Raw genomic sequence first — 17,615 nt, 5'->3', positions numbered from 1 at the left:
AATGTTTATTCTTTGAAACCTCACTCACAAATATGGGTTACTGTTTCGGTTCTGCATATCACAACTCCCATATGCATCCTATAAAAAGCAATTACAAACCTTTTCTCGCAGCAAGTTGCATTTATGTGAGCCCTCCTTAGCCGTGCGGTAAGACGCGCCGCTACAAAGCAAGACCATGGTGAGGGTGGCTGGGTTCGATTCCCGGTGCCGGTCTAGGCAATTTTCGGATTGGAAATTGTCTCGACTTCCCTTCCCTTCCCTTATCGTGTTAGCCTGATGATATACAAATGCAAAAATGGTAACCTGGCTTAGAAATCTCGCAGCTAATAACTGTGGAAGTGCTTAATGAACACTAAGCTGCGAGGCGGCTCTGTCCCATTTTGGGGATGTAATGCCAATAAGAAGAAGAAGAAGTTGCATTCGAGCCACCATAAGTAGATCGGATTTGTAAAAAAACGTTTAGACACACACACGAGCTGGGAACAGCTTTCATACTGATGGGCGATATGCAAAGGCGCGTGATCGGGTGGTGGTCGATCAATGAAAGAATGTGCAGGTTGAGGATCAAAGGCCGGTTCTTCAACTTCAGCATAATCAACGTCCATAGCCCACACACACTGATGATGATAAGGACGCATTCTACGCACAGCTGGAACGTGAGTACGACAGCTGCCCAAGCCACGACGTCATCATAGGAGATTTGAACGCTCAGGTTGGCCAAGAGGAGGAGTTTAGACCGACTATTGGGAAAAAAACATTCGCCGCCGCACCAAATGTGTCATGTACAAGACGCTAATAAGACCGGTTGTCCTCTACGGACATGAAACATGGACAATGCTCGAGGAGGACTTGCAAGCACTCGGAGTATTCGAGAGACGGGTGCTTAGGACCATCTTTGGCGGTGTGCAAGAAGACGGTGTGTGGCGGCGAAGAATGAACCACGAGCTCGCCTAACTCTACGGCGAACCCAGTATCCAGAAGGTAGCTAAAGCCGGAAGGGTACGACGGGCAGGACATGTTGCAAGAATGCCGGACAGCAACCCTGCAAAGATGGTGTTCGCTTCCTATCCGGCAGGTACGAGACGGCGTGGAGCGCAGCGAGCGAGATGGGCTGACCGACTTGGCGAGCGTGGAACGTACTCGAGGATAGAGAGATATGGCCTCGAACCGTGTATTGTAACGTCAAATTGTTGATTCAGTGTTATCTGTTTAGATGTAGACTAAATAAATGAATGAATGAAAAGGGCTTAAAAGGTTCGAGGCCGAGTTTTATCAAATTTGAATTAGTTTGAAACTTCCTTACTTTCAATACGATTCAATGCAGAACTGATTGTTAATCATATACCGAAATTGTTGTCAGCGAAGCATCAAAGGTTTTAGGTTTCATCTTCAGGATTGCCAAAGAATTCACGGACATTTACTCAAGGATGTTATCAATCATTTAGTAATTCGCGTTCGATCATTTAGTAGTTTGTCAATAACTCATTCCAAAAGCTGAATTTCGAAATGTGTTGTATGGTGGACTTCTAGTGCGAAGGTTTTTCTACAACTCTGCCTAATGGTTCGTTGTTAGAATTCAACTAATAACGGAGTTATAGCGCTAGTTGCAGTAGCTTAAACTAAATGATTGGAATTTTGTAATCATTTAGTCTAAGTTACTGAAACTATAGCTATAACTCTGTTACTAGTGGTATTCAAACAACGAATCATTAGGCAGAGTTGTAGAAAAACTTTCGCACTAGAAGTACACCATACAACACATTTCGAAATTCAGCTTTTGGAATGAGTTATTGACAAACTACTAAATGATCGAACGCGAATTACTAAATGATCGATAACATCCTTGCATTTACTGTCTAAAGTCGTTGTACTGTTGCTTGACTCGTTCCGTTCTGGAGTACTGCTCGGTCGTCTGGTCTCCACACTATAATAACGGCACCGAAAGAATTGAATCCGTCCAGCGTCGTTTTATGAGATTCGCATTCCGCAGATTACCGCACACTCAGTTTTTAATTCTGCAGCTCGGCAAAAATCCGCACAGCCGTCTGCCCAGCAGAATAAAAACTGATATCCCGGCAAAAATGACGTTTGTTAGCTGATTTTCGGCAAATTTTTTGCTGATTTTCAGCAATTTTGACAGAAATGTCGGCAAAACATATTTGCTGGGGCACGGCTGTGCGAAACTCGGTGAAAGTTTAACATTTTGCTGAGATCCCGGTAAAAAAATTAAGTGTGCGTGGCAAAACCCCTTCCGTCTTCCAAGCTATGAAAGCCGTTGCCGTTTGATTGATCTGGAACCCCTTTCCGTCCGCCGAAGCACAACGAGGGCATTACTGATAGCAGATCTACTACAAGGACGACTCGACTGCCCTTCTCTTCTGGAACAAATTAACTACCACGTGCAACCCCGATCCCTTAGGAATAGTTCGATGTTCAGGTCTCAAATGCATCGAACGAACTACGGTATGTTCGGTGCTATTGGCGGTCTTCAAACAGAGTTGCATCTCCGTCAACTAATTCGCGAAAGGTTCAGTTCTTTTTTTTAGCAATAGTTGATAATGATACTTGACCATATAATGTAATTTCGAATTTTGTAATTAATTATAAGTAAGCATCATTGGGGCCAATACAGCCTGTTGATGTATCATATAAACAAATAAACAAATAAACTCCGAAATACTTTCAATTTGAATCACTTAAAGGCTCCCCCAGACCTAAGCGATTTCATCGCCGTGACGGCGACAACTAGTCGCCGCGATTCTATCGTTGGGTCGCTGCAGGCAATGTTCTATTTACGCTTCCATACCAACGGCGACAGAGTGTCCATATTGCCCCTATTCCCTTTCATAAACTTTTGCGAAAGAAACGCTGCGCTGCGCGAAGAAAGCATCTAACAAAATAAAAACTGGAAAAAGAGAGCCACTGACGTTGCGATCATGCGTTGGTTGATCGTTTCTCGCTCTCAACTTTTTTGCTTTTTTTTGCGTCGGTTACATCTTGGTTCTGTCTCGCAGCCAGCGGAGCGGTCGGTAGCCAGTCTTTAGCAGTGAGCACAAAGAGCGAGATCGGTGCAGTTTTCTTATCGCAAAAGAAAGTCACTTCTAAGCATTTTAGTTTTGTTTGAACGGTGGAAAATCTAAGCTTTATTGATTTCAGGTGATGTGAAGTGAATAAAGTGATTTCTTTTCCAGTTAACAACTAAGTTTTCATCGTTGAGTATCATTGAACGAAGAACAAATCGGTAAGCAAGAAACACCGTACTGAATCATTCAAAGAAGCATAACGGTATCCGGTCGGTATCTTTGTGTCTTTGCGTGTAATTCTGCTGGGTTGATGTAGATCACTCAGGTAGTAAGAATAAAACGGTTCAAGAGTGATTACTGTTCATTTTATGAAAGTCTGTGTGTAGAAAATGATAAGATTAAACGTGATTTCTGCACAGAAAAAGCAGTTGTAGACGGAGAGTTTGGTGACGCGATTACTCCGCTGACATAGTTTTGCTTCTCGATCGAGTAAGTGAAAGTTGTGAAAAGGTATGAATGTGACTTGACTATGTGAATGAAATTGATGGCTCGAATGTTTTGTATTTCGGAATTAGAGACTGGTAAAAAAATAATGCGTTTTGTGATCTTGAAATCGAAAGTAGATTTGAGCAAAACTTGAAAAAGGACAATATATATTGGGAACGATCTGCCATTTGGACTTACATGATTTTGTCAACATACATTGATTGGCGAATTCCTGCTGAAATAATCGTTTCCTGAGAAAACAACGGTATGTATCCGACAGAATAAGCTTTCCTCTAATCAGGCGAAGGGAATTATTTTTGAAGGAAAACGGTTGCATTCTATGGAATCCATAAAACAATGTTTGTTTATAAATTGAGTTACGCTTAAATCGCAAATGTGGAAAAGTGGAAGCTGGAAATATGTACTACTATAGTTCTTTGCTGTAATCAAATCAGATGCAAGATGAATACAATAAGAACCCTGATCAGATGGACTTCGATGCTCTATGGAAGAGATTCTCCAACTTTTTGAGTATGCGACCCACCAAGCAGCATATCATTTCACTTGCGACCCACCTGTTATTGCATATTTTGAAATCGATGGAATTAACGTTTTGTGTTTCTCCTGAAGATTTATACCAAAAGTTGTAATAGAAAAACTATCATTATACTAATTATTCACTAAGTATTGGTCACGCAAACATTATGCCCAATGTAACATAACCATGAAGCATAACCCTAGTACCGCTTAGTACATTGAGTGATTTGCTTGCGCACATTTGCGCTTTACTAAGAACGCTGCAGTTAAAGTTTTCTTGAAAAATGTGGTTTTTACTTTCTATACCTCGTAATGATTGGAAAATGACAACATTATTAAAACAATATTTGTTGTTTGCTGTTTTATGCATGCTATTATTTTGAAAATAAACAAAAAACCCTGATTAATCAACCTAGCGGTGTTGATGACTTTCTTGGGCATTTCGACATATATCTTGCATGCGCTATAAAAGCTCTTTTTACCGATCCTAGCATATGCCTATTAGACCTCTTCATGTTTTCAAAACAGTAGCAAAAAATTAACCGGACGATCAGAACAGAATAGCAATTCTTATGCTAAAATAAGCCTCCAGTCAAATTTTCAGCCCATTCGGATAAAATTTCGAGGTGGCTAAAAGATATTTTAGTTACCAGATAAAGATTGTCGCTTCGGTTCCCTTTGTTCTGCTGTCCGAAACATGTGTGGTACCCGTGGTACCTAACTGTCAAATCGTATGTATTTTTCCTTCATTAACATTTAGATCCCCTATCCTCGCCAGCAAAAGATGTTCCGGACAGCGACGACAGCGACAATCTAATGGTAACTAAATGGTAACTAAAATATCTTTTAGGTGGCTCAAGTCGATTTAGTGTTTTTGGACTATTTTCAATTTTGAAAAAAAGCAATGGGTAATGTTTTCAACATAACTGCGAGTAGACGCAGGACTTGTATAAACGTAATGTATTTACATTTAACTTTTGGATCTATGGATATTGATTATATAGGTATTGATATTGGAAACGACAACTTCCATGGTGTGTAGAATTATTAGCATTCTGTTTATTCAAAACTTCTGGAAATAAAACTAATAATTAAATACATAATTAGAATTACTTTACTCAAGCAAATGTAGGGCATTTATAGATTTCTTATTGATGATAGTATATGACCGCGCTAATAACTCACGAAAGTCCTATGAGAAGTTGAACCGTTCACGTAAGGGCCACGTGCCACAGCCCGATATGTGTAAGGACATAAACGGGAACCTTCTTACAAACGAGCGTGAGGTGATCCAAAGGTGGCGGCAGCACTACGAAGAGCACCTGAATGGCGATATGGCAGACAACGGTGGCGGTATGGTAATGAACCTATGAGCACGCGCGCAGGACATGCGACTTCCGGCTCCGAATCTCCAGGAAATCCAGGAGGAGATCGGCCGGCTGAAAAACAACAAAGCCCCTGGAGTTGACCAACTACCAGGAGAGCTGTTTTAACACGGTGGTGAGGCACTGGCTAGAGTGCTGCACTGGATAATTACCAAGGTTTGGGAGGATAAGGTTCTGCCGCAGGAGTGGATGGAAGGTGTCGTGTGTCCCATCTACAAAAAGGGCGATACGCTGGATTGTAGCAACTAATGCGCAATCACATTGCTGAACGCCGCCTACAAAGTACTCTCCCAAATTTTAGGCCGCCGACTAACACCAATTGCAAGAGAGTTCGCGGGGCAGTACCAGGCGGGATTTATGGGTGGACGCTCTACCACAGACCTAGCGTACGTCAGGTATTGCAGAAATGCCGCGTATACAACGTGCCCACATAGCATCTATTTATCGACTTTAAAGCCGCATATGAAACAATCGATCGGGACCAGCTATGGCAGCTAATGCACGAAAACGGATTTCCGGATAACTGATACGGTTGATCAAGTTGACGATTGATCGGGTGATGTGCGTAGTTCGAGTTTCAGGGGCATTCTCGAGTCCCTTTGAAACGGCAAGGTGATGGTCGTTCGTGTCTGTCATTCAACATCGCTTTGGAGAGAGTAATACGAAGGGCAGGGATTGACTCAGTGGCGTAGCGTAACCTCACTTTTTACCTGTGCACTGACCCAAAAAGTGAAAATTTTGATATTTTGACAGCTCAAATGGAAAAGAAAATTATCAGAGTCGTTTATACTAATCAAAATCTAGTTATTCTAGGCATTTCCGCACACCAATTCATTAAATTTAAACTCAGTGCACAGGTAGATTGAGGTTAGGGAAACGCCACTGGATTGACACGAGTGGTACAATTTTCACGCAGTCCGTCCAGTTATTTTGTTTCGCCGACGACATTGATATCATGGCACGTAACTTTGAGAGGATGGAGGAAGCCTACATCAGACTGAAAAGCGAAGCTAAACGGATTGGACTAGTCATCAACACGTCGAAGACGAAGTACATGATAGGAAGAAGCTCAAGAGAGGTCAATGTAAGCCTCCCACCACGAGTTTCCATCGGTGGTGACGAAATCGAGGTGGTTGAAGAATGTGTGTTCTTGGGCTCACTGGTGACCGCCGATAACGATACCAGCAGAGAAAATCGGAGACGCATCATGGCAGTAAATCGTACGTACTTTGAACTCCGCAAAATGCTCCGATCGATTAGAGTTCGCCGCCGTATCAAACTGACTATCTACAAAACGCTCATTAGACCGGTAGTTCTCTACGGACACGAGACCTGGACGATGCTCGAGGAGGACCAATGCGCACTGGGATCTCTCGAAAGCAAAGTGCTGCGTACCATCTATGGTGGGGTGCAGATGGCGGACGGTACGTGGAGGAGGCGAATGATCCACGAGTTGCATCAGCTGTTTGTAGAACCATCCATCGTTCACACCGCGAAAATCGGAAGGCTGCGGTGGGCCGTAGCCAGAATGTCGCACAGTAATCCGGTGAAAATGGTTCTCGACAACGATCCGACGGGAACAAGAAGGCGAGGTGCATAGCGGGCAAGGTGGATCGATCAGGTGGAGGACGATTTGCGGACCCTCCGCAGACTGCGTGGTTGGCGAAGTGCAGGCATGGACCGAGCGGAATGGAGAAGACTTTAATGCCACTCCGGCCTCTGGTAATAAATAAATAACTTGATCTTCTTATGATATTTCAGTGTGAAATATTGATATTGTGGTCTGATATCAGAAAACGGACAATTCAGCGTAACTTTCAACCTCCTTGATCGACCAACCAAAAGATGCGCTATCCAAAGACCGTGAAGCGATGCTAAGACAGTTTTTGAAAATATTTTGAATTGATTTTTTTCGGGACCACCCTATCTAAATTAAGTAATTTTGTCATAAAACATTACCTATATGAGATAAAATAAATGTTTATTAAGCAAAAATGCTTAGAATTAAATTCTCTATAACTTTGTAGAATAAAATGATCTCCTAACTTAAATGATTAAAAAAATAAATCCCCAAAAAAATTTCACAAAAGGGCCACCCTAATGGCAATTTACAACAAAAATAGATCTCTTCTTGCAGATCATTTCTTCTGAAGACGTCAAAACTCTAGCACTGATGGTTTTCGAGTTATCGATTTATGTCGTGAAATTTGACGAAACCGACCATTGTGCAATGAAGAAGACAGATGATAAAAGAAAAAGTAGAAAATATAATAGGAAAAAAACGAAAGAAGTAAGAATAAGGGAGATTGAAGAAGGAGAAAGAAGGACAAATTAGGAAAAAAAATGGAAGAAATAAGCAGAAAGTCGGAAGAAAAAACGAGAAAAAAGGAAGGACAGAGGCGAAGGATAAAAATTAATGAAAGAAGGAAAAAGCAAGGAAGAAGGAAGAAAAAAGGAGAAGAAATAGAGAAATACGAAAAAGTTAGAAGAGAGGTAGAAATAAAGAAGAAAGGAAAGAGGATCATAGAAGGAGCATACACACTTAAAATAAATCGCAGATTTCTGTGAAATTTCACCGAAATCTCAACAGCAGAACTGTTCGGTAAAAATTTTAGGTTTTTTTGTGGTTTTCACAGTTGAACAAAGGAAAATACCGCAGAAAATCGGTGAAATAAAATTATCGAACTAATCTGCTGGTGAGATTTCGGTGAATTGAAGCAAAATTCACCGAAATCTGTGAAATGATTTAAGTGTGTATGTAACATTCAGCAAAGATGGCAAGAAGCAACAAGATAACCGAGTTCGAAACTTTTCACCGGAGACACTGAAATCAATGAAAGTGCTTCCATCTGTTGCACAAAAACTCAACCATTAATATTATTTTTGAAGGTTTTTGTTTATCGTGTCAGTAACGTCAGTAACAGTTACACGGCAACACCATCAGTATTTGTAGTTTTTTTTTCCTGAAACGAGATTGATTCGTGACTTATGTTTAGACATATTTTTCTTGTAGCTTTTTTTTTAAACTCTGTTCTACTCCTCCACGATAACATGTCGCTCCATAGAATTTATAACTCGCTCCACATCCAATGCGTAATCATGATCATGGGCCAAATGCTTCTCGCGAGATTCCTTGGATTTTCGTTAGTTAGGTATATTTGCTGATCGATGTCGACATTTCCCAATTCAACTTCTCCAGCAACATCAATTTCGTTATCCTCATAGTCGTGGTCTAAATCCAATGGATTTGCATATTCGATCGATTTAACATCTATTTCCATCGGAGTTGATATTATTGCTGCTGGTTTAGCCGGGAACAGCGATGGAGCTGTAAAACGCCTTAAGCCAAAATGGATTTCATAGCTAGACTTTGTTATCATTGTTCTTATAAACATACCCTTGAAATTTATTTCTGTGATTTGAAGAAGCAGAGTTGGAGAAATGTTTGAGCAGATTTTACTGCTCTTATTGATACCCGGTTATAACAAAACTCGATCCAGGGTCTCACATCTTTAAACATAATTTAATACATATACGCACTTCATCAAATGAAAATAAGACACAGCTTGCCAGTTCAGTTTTAAAGAAACTGTTTTTGACCATTGCCTTGTGTAAGTTGTTTGCTTGGTGCAATGGCTCAGCTGTTATTGTTTTATTTTATTGACATTTCTTCAGAAGATGATCGATTAAAATTAACAGTGTATTAGTTCGGTTTTTGTTCACTCGCGGCGCTTATCGTGTCTCCGTTAAATCATAGAAGTCGGGTATCTTGTTGCTTCTTGTCATCTTTGCATTCAGCTCGAGAGTGGCGTTTTCAACCTATTGCAGCATTGAACTAAACAGCATTAGGCCAAGAGGCTTAAGACAAAAAGACAAATCGCCACCCTATTGCGAATCTGATCACAGTGTACACGCAAAGTTGCATCTATATATCGATCTATATCTTCCTGTCCATTTTTCTACTTATGTGCAGCACGCAATAAGACATTTGAGTTGCATAATTTACTTTTTAATCTCGTGCAAAGCCGAGCACATAAAGCTAGTATTACAATATAGGTAAACTAATTTTAAAAGATATTTAAGGCTAGAATTTTTTTTTTCAATAAGATTAGATATTTCTCATCAAATCATTAGAATCTACTTTTTAATATTTTTATTATTATAATAGGCTGCCGGTGGATGCATAATTGTCTCATATTTGTCGGAATTATCTTTATATGTTCATACATGGGACTACTATGCGTCCACCGGCAGTAAAGGCCTCAATCAAGCACATAGTCTGTTCGGATTTTGTCGCGAACTAAGCCTTTCTCTATATATAAAGACCGCATGTGTTTATTAAAACTGTTGACACAGCCGATAACAATTGGATAAATATTTATTCCACATCGTTCAAGCTTAATTCGTTTTTTCTTCCTACAGTAAGCAATGGGCGAGAAACTATCCCCTTCGATGGATTCCGCCGGCTCGAAGAAAAGATCATCTCCAGCTGGTTCCACTAAGAAATCATCCCCCGATGTTAAACGAAAATCTGCTCTACAATCAAAAGAAGTCAAGCCCCAGAAACTAGTAAAACGCAAAAGCAAGGAGGAAAAGCTGAATAATTGGTTTGGCGAGCCTCTGGTCGGTACTGCATCGGTCCATGAGCGCCCCCCGCAAAAATCAGTCCTGGTGACGTACATTCTGTGGCTGTTTGGCGGCTTCCTGGGACTGCATCACCTTTATCTGCACCAGGACCGGCGGGCATTCGTTTGGTGGTGCACGCTGGGTGGATATTTTGGCATTGGATGGCTGTCGGAGAGCTATCAAATTCCGGCGATGGTGAGGGATGCCAATGAGGACCCCCGGTTTGTGGAAGAATTCAACGAGAAGCTAAGTAAGAATGAAAAGCCACCGTTTCAAACGCCGCGATTCCTGTTCGCCGTCATGGTGGGATATCTATTCGGTCAAGTGATTATGATCGCAATACCTCAGGAGGTTTTCGGTGGAGTGGATTGGAGCTTCCTGCATTGGTTGATCCCGCTTGGAGTGGCGATCGGTAAGTGTAAACGTAGATACGCTTGAGGATAGTAACAAAAGTCAATTAATGTTTTCAAATTCCAGGTGTTTGGACGGTAGGAAACATGGGTCGTGAAAAAGGTGTGTTTTGGCACTGTTTAGTCGCATCTTATGTTGCCTATCCGCTGCGATACTTCGTGTTTGACGAAGCATATTGGTTTACAATTATGGCTGTATGCTCAGCGTTTGCTTTCGACCATTTCTCTAAGGAATGGAATAAGAAAGTTCCTAAACGCAAAACACTTTTCAAGTAAGTTATGAAGGCAAACCTCGACACACAGTCAACTAAGAAAAGGTTAATTCATAAAATATTATATATTATTGCCTCAAATTAAGAGGCATCGGACGATCATTAAGTATGAGCTTTACACGTGTGCAAATAACTTATTGAAGGAGCTGAATTTTGCTACAATTTTGTTTAACACTACTTCGATCTATGTCCGTTAGCCAAAACGCACAACGAGCACTAAATACACTATATGTGTGACTTTTTACTATAATAAGCGTTATTAGCGCTCTAGTGCTATAGCTAGTGGACATTGAGCAATGTAGATTAGTCAATCAATAGGTATATGCTTTGCGCTTATTTCGGTTTAGCAGATATCCATCCAAATATTAATCATTCATGTTTTCCAAGTTAATATTATTCTTATCTACCCCTGATAGACGTGCCGCCATTATCATCCCCTGTGTGTTGCTGTACCTGTCTCTATGGGGCTGCTTCTTTTATTTCAACGGCACCATCACCGATTCCGACGGCGATGAAGTCCCGGTACATGAAGCGATTCACAACTTTATCAAATCCCCATGGTGGACGGACTTGAAGCAGACCTTCTCCGAATTGATTCATTTTGCCCAAACCAACGGGTGGGCAGAGGTTTGGAAGCAGCTCATAGACTCTATGGATGCCGACGGAGAACAAAATTCCTATAAGGTTCTCGGAGTAAGTCCGACGGCTTCGCAGACCGAAATCACTTCGGCGTGGCGTAAGCTATCCCGCGAGCACCATCCGGATAAGGTAAAGGACGAAAAATTACGACTGGCGGCGCAGGAAAAATTCATGGAAATTCAGAGCGCCTATGAGGTGTTGAGCAAGATCAAATCCAAGAGACGGCAGCGGAATAAGAAGCCTAATGATGATTTGTAAGTGGACGTGTATGAACTTAAGTTCAAAGTATTATTATCTGACTGACTGAAATCTGATTACAAAGATCTTGTTTCTATACAAACTGTAAATATTCATGAATATTTAAACAACACAATTCTTTGCAGCTTTGAATTCTAAAATAATAAACTTAGCCCTATTAGGCATAATGTACTATCGTTTGCGTGTACTTAAATTTGGAAAGAATACCTTAAAAGAACGAAATTCCGCATTGGTTGTATTCCAGCTAAACAACACAAGCCCCCCCCCCCCCTTCGCGTGGTCACTCACATCTCAATCCAATATTACTACTACAGATCGTGTAGGCATTTTATTCATTTTCATTGCTATGCAGAGGCAGTGCCGTAAATCCCTTGATAAGTTAAACGATACTTCATTCATATTACTATTACAAGGCCTTCCTCAGTCGTGCGGTAATATTCGTAGCTTGAAAGCAAGACCATGTTGAGGGCGGAATCCGGGTCTTACTGACTGTTGGCAACTGCTCTCCAAGGAGTCACCAACGTAGTGTTTGTGGAACGATCTCTTCAGCTGCTCTTCAACTGGATATTGTACTTCGCACTGTTTCGCATTCGCATTCGCAATCAATCCACCATATTATCCAGAAAATATGGGAGGATGAAGAACTGCCTGCCGGCTGGTTGTGGTTGGATGGCCTCATATGTCCAATCTATAAGAAAGGGCACAGACTACAGCGTGCCAATTACAGAGGGATCACCCTTTTGAACTCGGCGTACAAAATCCTTTCGCGTATCCTGTTTAACAGACTGAGACCGCTAGAGGAGTCCTTCGTCGGCGAATACCAGGCAGGTTTTCGTGAGGGCCGATCAACGACAGATCAGATGTTTAGCCTGCGGATGATCCTTGATAAATTCAGGGAGTACAATTTGCAGACTTACCATCTGTTCATTGATTTCAAAGCAGCGTACGATTCAGTGAAAAGAAATGAGCTAAGGCAGATAATTTCCGAACATGGTTTTCCGGCGAGACTGATTAGACAGATATGTGCAACGCTGGATGGCTTGAAATCAAGTACACGGATTGCAGACGAAGTGTCAACCTCGTTTGTGATCTTAGATGGATTGAAGCAGGGTGATGCACTTTCGAATTTATTGTTCAACATTGCACTCGAGGATGCTATTAGGAGATCTGGCGTGCAGAAGAACGGCACTGTCATCACACGGTCGTATATGCTCCTGTGCTTTGCGGACGGCATCGACCTCATTGGAATCGATCGCAGAGCAGTAGTAGAGACTTTTGTCCCACTGAATAGGGAGACGGCGAGGATAGGCTTAACCATCAACTCTACCAAGACAAAGTACATTGTGGCAGGTAGAGATAGAGGAAGACCTAGTGGTGTTGGTGCTTGATCGGGATGTGTTTGAAGTTGTTGTAGAATTTGTTTACCTTGGAACGCTTGTGTGAAGTGAAAAGATGTATTGTTGCCTTTTATGGATTACATAACCAGCTTAGATCCCGCAACATGCAGACGGAAACGAAATTTGCTCTATACAAAATTTTGATTCTACCAGTGGCCCTTGATGGACATGAAGCATGGACGTTGAAAGAGGCGGACCGGAGAGCTTTCGGGGTTTTCGAGCGAAAAGTGCTGCGTACAATACTCGGAGGAAAACTAGAAAATGGTGTGTGGCGCAGACGCATGAATCATGAGCTGTATCAAGTATACAAAGAAGAAAATATTGTGAATCGTATCAGTGGGCTGGTCACTTAGTGCGAATGTCGGAAGAAAGAATAACGAAAACAATATTCAACAGAGAGCCAGATAGAGGCCGGCGACTTCGTGGAAGGCCACGCACACGCTGGATGCACGCGGTGGAATCGGACCTGGGGACCCTGAACGAAACTGGAGGAAAATTGTCCAAGACGATTTTGGAGCTTTACAATACGCCAGGCATAGGTGTAACGACGCTGTAGCCAACCAGGTACCCAGGTAGGTACTATTTCGCATTCTTGTTGTTCACGAACTCAGTGGATGCCGGATAACACGTTGTTGCTGCGAAGATAGCCACGTGTATAACACAAATTTCTCCGCAGACGAGCCAGCCTAGGGCCTGTATAATTTGTCAGCTTTATCCTAAGTTCAGAGCTGTGTCCTTCTATTCAAAGTCAGAAGCGGAAAGTGTCCCTTACGGGATATTGACCCATAATGGGTAATGGCTTTCGAGGTAGCTGCGCTCCGGGTGTTCGCATTCGGGTCAACAGGACCGTCGTACTAGACATTTTAAACCATATTCGAACCAGAAACATTTATTCACTGAAAAGTTGAATCATCTCCTTACCAATGCACACAGATTATATTCAAATCTTAGAAGTAAAACATATTCAAACTTTTGAACTTTTATCACTGTTACATTCACTGATTTTTGGAAAGCTTTCAACTTCACGTATCTAAACAAGAGGGCACGTGGTATCCACCACAATCAGAGTGCTATGCATCAAGGGATGAACATCCATTAGCTTGACATAACTGCCTTTGTCCTGTTGTTGCTTCGAGGAGTAAAGACTGGAAGAAAGCCAAATCTGATAAACCGATTTGTTAGCAATTTGTTAAAATACCTACGCCAGAATATCTATAGGGTCCAATATTGTCTCGTATTTATAAACAGATGTCAGAAAGTTTGTGAATGCAGCTGTGTTATTTTCAATTGATGAATTGTCCGGTACCTGTGCGTAGAAGGAGCTTTATTAGAAAACATTTCCGATGGTGTAAGTCTCATCTGTTTGAGATTTTACATACTTTGTTGGGATGATTGTTATTTGCAGCATCCAATGTTGAGTTATGACCAGTTTCCGGTATTCCTAATCTTGTACCCCAAAACAACACACAATTGTCGTCTGATGTTGCCACTACATATGTTGAATAGCACCTAATTCTCTAAAATAGAATGATTTCTGTAATACCCCAATATCATGTATGTATAATTGATTATAGATATCTCACCGTGATAAAACGTGGCAATAAGTTCTTCAGTAAAGTAGGATCCCCCGTCTCATCCGTCTGTCCCAGCCCACGTTGTCCATTTCTATTGTCCCCTGCAGTGATGACGTAGCCTCCATCGATCAAATATGCTCCAAAAGTTTCAGCAACACTAACATCAATTATTTTCTCATTGACAAACGTAACCCTTTGTAAAGCCGTAATTTGGACAATTCTGGTTCCAAATCCCAGTCGGTTATATCTATTGCTGCCACAGCAGTAACACGTTCCACCTTCGGTCAAAATAATCGTACAATCCGGACCACAGCAGATCCTCCGAATATCCTGTATCATTTGTGAAATGATTAAGCGTCGAGGTTCGGTACTGACTAGTATCTGTTTCCCAAGGCCCAGGGCACCATCATTGCTTGAACCCCAGGTATACAAATTGCCACCATCGGAGAGAGCGACCACGTGCTGAGAACCACAAGCCACCTGCCTTATGCAAATATTATTTAACTTTTGAACTATCTTTGGAACCAGAAGCGATATTCGATCGCCATGGCCCAGACATCCAGCCGAATTATCACCGCAACTTAGGACCACCCCTAGATCTGTCCAGAACAAGGTGAAACCGTTTCCCGTAGCTGCCCTGAAATCGGTGGAGCGGCTTGCGGAATAAACATTTACTCATACGAAAGCGTTGTTTGATCTTACCCAACCACGGTGTACCGTCGTATTGCATCTACCCTGGTGGGATAATGGCGCCACGTTTCCAAGGCGTTGTGGCCCAGTTGACCCTTGTTTCCTTCACCCCAGGTGTACACAGAGCCATCTGCAATTCAGTAATTTGAAATCGTGTTTGGATCAATTTATCTTATCGAACAATTAACTTATAAATGTAAATTTTAGGTTGAGACAAAATTTAACAACTCCGGTACCCACAATTACCCTCGAGATCAGATCTCTAGGTTCTACATGCTCATCGGAACAATTTTGGGGGTCTCAACCGAACATTCGAGATGAAATAGTTCTACGGGACATTGTAATATCACATTATAGAGACATTACAATTTTCTTAGACCATCTACTCTACAGTACTCAAAGCTATCCTTGAGCTTAGAACTTTTTTGCTGTTCCACTGATGGGATGGAAAGCGTTGAAACCAAAACATAAATTTACAGTGATGAACCTATGTATTACACAAAAAAAAACACTTTAATAAAGTAATTAAAAAATGTCGACGTTACCCAACGAATTTCATAAGCAGCTCTAGCCATGGCGTATAGATATCGCGTAGAACGTTTAACAACCCTTACCGCTACACTCATGAAACTAAAAGGATTGTCAAAAAATATTCAGCCTATCTTACCATACATGACGGCTACAAAATGATCTCCATTTGTAGCAATTTGACGTATTTTTCCTGTAGGAGGTAGTTGCAGTGGGGTCAAATTGGTAGCACTTCCAAAAGATTTGAGCTGATAAAGCACCGATCGTTCTACCAACGGCAGGTTACTGGTGGTGGCCGTAGACGCTTCCATGTAATTTAGAGTTGCAGTACCCATCAACGAGGCGTTCGCTGGTGCCGTAGACATACCAATCTGGCTCTCTTCCGGCGACATCTTAGTGTTGCCATGATAATCGGTTGCTACGTACTTGAAGCCGTCGGTTTTTCCCAAATTCCGATAGACATGTGGGATCCAGTACTGTAAGATTTCAGAAGCGGAAGGTCTATCCTGTGGGTCTATTTTCAACATCAGGCTCAACACGTGCTTCAGTGTATTGGAGTAGCCTTCCGGTAGTGGAACGTACTTTGCTGTCATAATCTTCGAAACGAGCTCGGACAAATTCGTAGCACTGAAGGCTTTTTTAAAGCATGCCATCTCGCCGACAATACATCCGAGTGCCCAGATGTCACTTTTCTCATCATACTCCTTGCCTTCACACTGTAGAGAAAGGCTTGATAAGCTTCGAGATAATGTCAGACAACTCTACTCACCATCTCCGGACTGAAGTAGTACGGAGTGCCCAGCACAGTTTGGGCGTGGATTCTTGTGCTCATGATTTTCGAGATGCCGAAGTCACCGATCTTAACAATCCCTCGCTTGTTCATAAACACATTCGCCGTCTTCAAATCGCGATGCAAAATGTTCTGCGAATGCATATAGTTTATCGCGCTTGTAATCTGCTCAAAAATGTTCAAAATAAATCGCTCCGGTAAACGTTCACCGTGACTTTTCTCGATCAATATTTGAGCTAAAGTACCCTTATCAGCGAATTCCATCTCTATGAAGAGGAAATCTCCTCGAACGAAACTACCCAAATAGGCGATTATATTCGGATGGTGCAGCTTTGAGAACACATCGACCTCGTTCATCGCCAGGTCCCGCTCGGACTTGGTCAAATCGGAGAGATTGATTTGCTTCATCACCACCACCTGACCGTCCAGGCTCCGCTCGTACAGAACGGCAACCCCGAACGAGCCTTGTCCCACGGTCCGTATTCGACGATATCCGCTGAGCTCTATTTCGTTCTCACTCTCATTGCCACTGTCTTTCGGCGTACCGGAGTTGTGCAGGGAACTTTCTTTCACGGATTTTAACCCGGATAGGGAGAGATCGTTGAATCGGGATAATGTGGATAATTCCGTTATTGACGATTGACCCGCATTAGGGTTTATATTGTTCGTGGTGAATGTTGTAAGTTTTTGTGACATAGTTGACAAAATAATCAGAATTTAAATTGTTTGAAACAATCAGAAATAAGCTGAATGAACTTAATAGCTACAAATAATGAACAAATTTATGTTTGGGATATTGTATTTCCATAGTATCAAACACTGTATACGACGCGCATGTGCACGATATTGGCGCCAAACTTCGTAAAAAGGAATAACAGCGATTTCAACAATGTTTGTTCTCTCATATGGCCCTCTGCTAATCTTCAGTTTCTATTCATTTCACACTTGCCGCTCGCTTGCGGTGTCAATCGAATCTGTATCTTCATTACTTTCATCTACT

General features: G+C 41.8%; 2 protein-coding genes across 3 annotated transcripts; one reads left to right on the top strand and one right to left on the bottom strand.

The window, feature by feature from the left end:
* Nucleotides 1-3,024: 3,024 nt before the first annotated feature.
* LOC134214724 (dnaJ homolog subfamily C member 22) lies at nucleotides 3,025-11,812 on the top strand. Of its 2 annotated transcripts, none has more exons than XM_062694045.1 (4): nucleotides 3,025-3,241; nucleotides 9,854-10,469; nucleotides 10,535-10,739; nucleotides 11,156-11,812. In XM_062694045.1, exons 2-4 carry the CDS (start codon nucleotides 9,860-9,862, stop codon nucleotides 11,634-11,636), a joined length of 1,296 nt encoding a protein of 431 aa, XP_062550029.1. In that variant the 5' UTR covers nucleotides 3,025-3,241; nucleotides 9,854-9,859; the 3' UTR covers nucleotides 11,637-11,812. The 2 variants fall into 2 exon arrangements, with proteins under 2 accessions (XP_062550029.1, XP_062550030.1); XM_062694046.1 differs by lacking the exon at nucleotides 3,025-3,241 and adding an exon at nucleotides 3,313-3,512.
* Nucleotides 11,813-13,914: 2,102 nt separating this feature from the next.
* LOC134214723 (serine/threonine-protein kinase Nek8) lies at nucleotides 13,915-17,366 on the bottom strand. Its single transcript, XM_062694044.1, has 7 exons — nucleotides 16,595-17,366; nucleotides 15,965-16,541; nucleotides 15,310-15,427; nucleotides 14,617-15,244; nucleotides 14,413-14,550; nucleotides 14,236-14,339; nucleotides 13,915-14,178 (listed from the first exon to the last, which is right to left on the bottom strand). The coding sequence occupies exons 1-7, from the start codon at nucleotides 17,309-17,311 to the stop codon at nucleotides 14,064-14,066; spliced, it is 2,397 nt and encodes a 798-aa protein (XP_062550028.1). The 5' UTR covers nucleotides 17,312-17,366; the 3' UTR covers nucleotides 13,915-14,063.
* Nucleotides 17,367-17,615: the final 249 nt, after the last annotated feature.

Source organism: Armigeres subalbatus, chromosome 2 (assembly GCF_024139115.2).
Source record: "Armigeres subalbatus isolate Guangzhou_Male chromosome 2, GZ_Asu_2, whole genome shotgun sequence".
Lineage (NCBI taxonomy): Eukaryota > Metazoa > Arthropoda > Insecta > Diptera > Culicidae > Armigeres > Armigeres subalbatus.
This window is presented reverse-complemented; position numbering and strand designations above follow the sequence as displayed.

Bases quoted from the DNA above. Each gene is read 5' to 3' on its own strand.
- LOC134214723 (XM_062694044.1), bottom strand. From the start codon at position 17,311: ATGTCACAAAAACTTACAACATTCACCACGAACAATATAAACCCTAAT. The intron at 14,551-14,616 runs GTGAGATATCTA...ATTCTATTTTAG, and splicing joins TATTGCCACGTTTTATCACG to AGAATTAGGTGCTATTCAAC. The intron at 14,340-14,412 runs GTATGTAAAATC...TTCTACGCACAG, and splicing joins ATAACAATCATCCCAACAAA to GTACCGGACAATTCATCAAT.
- LOC134214724 (XM_062694045.1), top strand. From the start codon at position 9,860: ATGGGCGAGAAACTATCCCCTTCGATGGATTCCGCCGGCTCGAAGAAA. The intron at 10,470-10,534 runs GTAAGTGTAAAC...TTCAAATTCCAG, and splicing joins CCCGCTTGGAGTGGCGATCG to GTGTTTGGACGGTAGGAAAC. The intron at 10,740-11,155 runs GTAAGTTATGAA...TACCCCTGATAG, and splicing joins AAACGCAAAACACTTTTCAA to ACGTGCCGCCATTATCATCC.